General features: G+C 36.8%; 1 protein-coding gene across 1 annotated transcript; it reads right to left on the bottom strand.

Moving 5' to 3' along the window:
- Positions 1-1,458: 1,458 nt before the first annotated feature.
- On the bottom strand, positions 1,459-2,181 carry LOC126260571 (uncharacterized). Its single transcript, XM_049957906.1, has one exon. It carries the CDS (start codon positions 2,179-2,181, stop codon positions 1,459-1,461), a length of 723 nt encoding a protein of 240 aa, XP_049813863.1.
- Positions 2,182-3,005: the final 824 nt, after the last annotated feature.

The raw sequence follows: 3,005 nt of genomic DNA, 5'->3' as shown, positions 1-3,005 counted from the left end.
TAAAGTTATTTACAAGAGTTAAAACATCTGGTGTGACCTCTGTTAAAAGGAATTTATCGTTCAGGGTGTAGTCTACATTATGGTATTTAATGAGATCAACAACAGTCTCTTGTGGCCTCACAATGCTTTCCCTAATTTGGTTAACAGATTTTATACAGTAGTTATTAAATTCGTCTGCTGAAATTACTACCTCAACTTTCTGCTTGCTTTTGGCCACTGAATTTATTATAGTCCATGCTTTTCTGCATTTATTTTTTGATGACTCAATGCTGACTAGATTATGTTGTTTTTTGGCCTCATTTAAAGCATACTTATATTCTTTTTGTGCTCTTGAGTACCTTTGTTTAGCCATATCAGTTTTCTTAAGTCTGTAAGAATCTCTATACAACAACAACCTTCTTTTCATATTGGCTAGTTGAGCGGTATACCATGGACTCTTATCCCTATGTCTATTACTGTTACTTTTAGGGTTAACTTTACATTTGTATTGAGGGCAGTTAGTCTCGAATATATTTAAGAAATAATGAAAAAATCTATCAAACAATGTATTGGCAGAGTCCTGAGCATTATTGTTAAACAGATGTGACCAGTCATAATTACTGAGTGAGACCATAAAATTAGACAATTTTTCTTGCGTTATTGGTCTTGTGATGACTACTTTAGGCTCTTTAAACTCCTTATACTCCATGTTAGGTCTATCTGTACCTATTTTTACCCAAACTGAGTCATGGTCCGAGAAATCGAAGACAGCTACATCTGAAGACAGTAACTCTCTATTGACATTTGTAAGTATGTTGTCGAGACAAGCGGACTGTCTTGTGGGTTTGCAGTTCGTAAAAATGAAGTTGAATTGTCGTAACAGGTTTTTAAATTCATTTACAGTGTGTACATCTTTGTTTACATCAAATGCGGCATTGATGTCACCACCAATCACGATACTATATTTCTTCCACTGAGGACTAAGAAAGAAGTTTAGTAAAGTCTCAAGTTTTTCTAAAAATATTAATGGACTTCCATCTGGTGATCTATAAAGAGATACAATAGCAATTTTTAAATGATCCAGATATACGCCTGTGGCTTCAAAATGTATCTCACTGCACAAAAATCCTAGATCTAGTTCATTACTACAATTTATTAATCCCTTCTTAATGTAAATTGATACACCCCCATGAATATGTTGCTCTCTGCTAAAACTGTTTGCTAAGTGAAAATCATCTAGTACATGAAAAGATATTTCATTTCCTTTACACCAGTGCTCACTTAAGCATAATGCATCAAATAAGTTCTCATTTGCAAATGCATTTAAAATTATGTGTTTTCCACTTATACTTTCAATATTGAGATAACCTATCTTGAAAGACAAAGTTGGTGAGTGGTTTTTGTTAATGTCACAGGAGGGGAGGAGTACAGTATTATGGGACAATGGAGAACATTTAATTGTTTTTTCAGCCCTGGAATCTACGTTAGGTGGCGGTTGGACTTCCTTGGGATAAACCATAAAAAATCTTCATTTCTCTTTGGTAATTTTTTGGGTCTGTTTGAAACACGGTTGGAAGTTTGTTTCACTTTACTGTCCACAAGTTTTATAGGAACATGTTTTCCCAAATCATTTGGTATCACTTCATCATGAGACAAAGGTGATACTTTACTTACTGTGACTGGTCTATTCTTTTCTGCTACTCTTGAAGGTGATGGAGGAGGAGCTGGTGATGTTTCTGCTGTTGGTGAAGTTGGTTTAGTTGCTGCTGGTGGAGGAGTTGTTTCTGCTATTACTGGTAAAGGAGATGGTTCTGCTACTGCTGGTGTGGGAGATGGTGCTGCTGCTATAGGAACTGGTTCTACTGCTGGAGGAGTTGCTTCTGCTGTTGCTGATGGTGTTTCTTCTGCTATTGCTGGTGAAGTAGTTTGTGCTGCTACTGCTGGTGAGGGAGATGGTGTTACTGCTGTAGGAGCTGGTTCTAATGCTGGAGGAGTTACTTCTGCTGCTACTGAATGTGGTTCTTCTGATGCTGCTGTTGATTCTACTTCTGTTAGTATTGCTTCTTTAGGTACTTCTGCTGCATTTTCTGCTACTGTATCTGATTCTTCATTAGTCACTCCTAGAGATACTTTCTGTGATGATGATACAGGTACCACTGATGATGTTGTTGGTAAGTATTGTAGTCTCTGAATAGTTTCCATTAGCTTTAATGTAACAAGTTGCTTTCCAAGGCCATTTAGGTGCAGCCCGTGAGTAGTGTGGAATCTGCGTCCAATGGTATTAATATTAACAACAGAAACATTTCTATATTGTTTGCATATACTGGAAAAAAGTTCATTGGCGGCACTAATTTCCTTGTTGACACGACCAGGACATCAAGTTGTACCTTTGTGGTATATTTACGAGGATAACGTTTGTATGACTTAGTTCAGATAAACACTTGTTTAATTCGCAACAGGCTTTAGATGTATCATTTTGATAAATGTCATTAGATCCACCAAAGAGGACAACAAAATCTTTCGAAGACAGCTTTTTTATTTCTTCAGAAAAAACTAGTTTTCTTATTTCTGAGAAGGGCGCCCCAGGCTTTACAAAGCTCATCGATTTCACATTTGAAGCTTTATTTATGCGTGAGACAATACCGCGGCTGTGGCTATCGCCTAAAATGTAAAGTTTTGGAACATGGTCGGGAGTTTTAGACTGATGTTTTCTTTCGCACTCGCAACAGGTTACACCACTGTTTGTGTTTTTCCCGCACTTTCTACAAACATAAATAACAGAACTGTTATTAACAAAAGTTACAGTATCTTGAGGTAAAACGCTAAGCCTCTTTGCTTCTTTTTCATACTGTTCGTGTTCGTGATGATTTATAACTGAAAACTCTTCCAGTAGAGCACTGATAACTTCGTCTTTGGTGTTTCTCACATTAGGTTTTTGGCCTAAGTCGCCTTTGAAACAGCTATTGCAGAACCATAGTTTCCTTTTAGGACTGACATTAACACACGAATAATGAAAAACCGTTTTA

The sequence above is a fragment of the Schistocerca nitens genome, chromosome 5, assembly GCF_023898315.1.
Source record: "Schistocerca nitens isolate TAMUIC-IGC-003100 chromosome 5, iqSchNite1.1, whole genome shotgun sequence".
Lineage (NCBI taxonomy): Eukaryota > Metazoa > Arthropoda > Insecta > Orthoptera > Acrididae > Schistocerca > Schistocerca nitens.
Note: the sequence above shows the minus strand (reverse complement) of the source record. Positions and strands in the feature narration are given on the sequence as shown.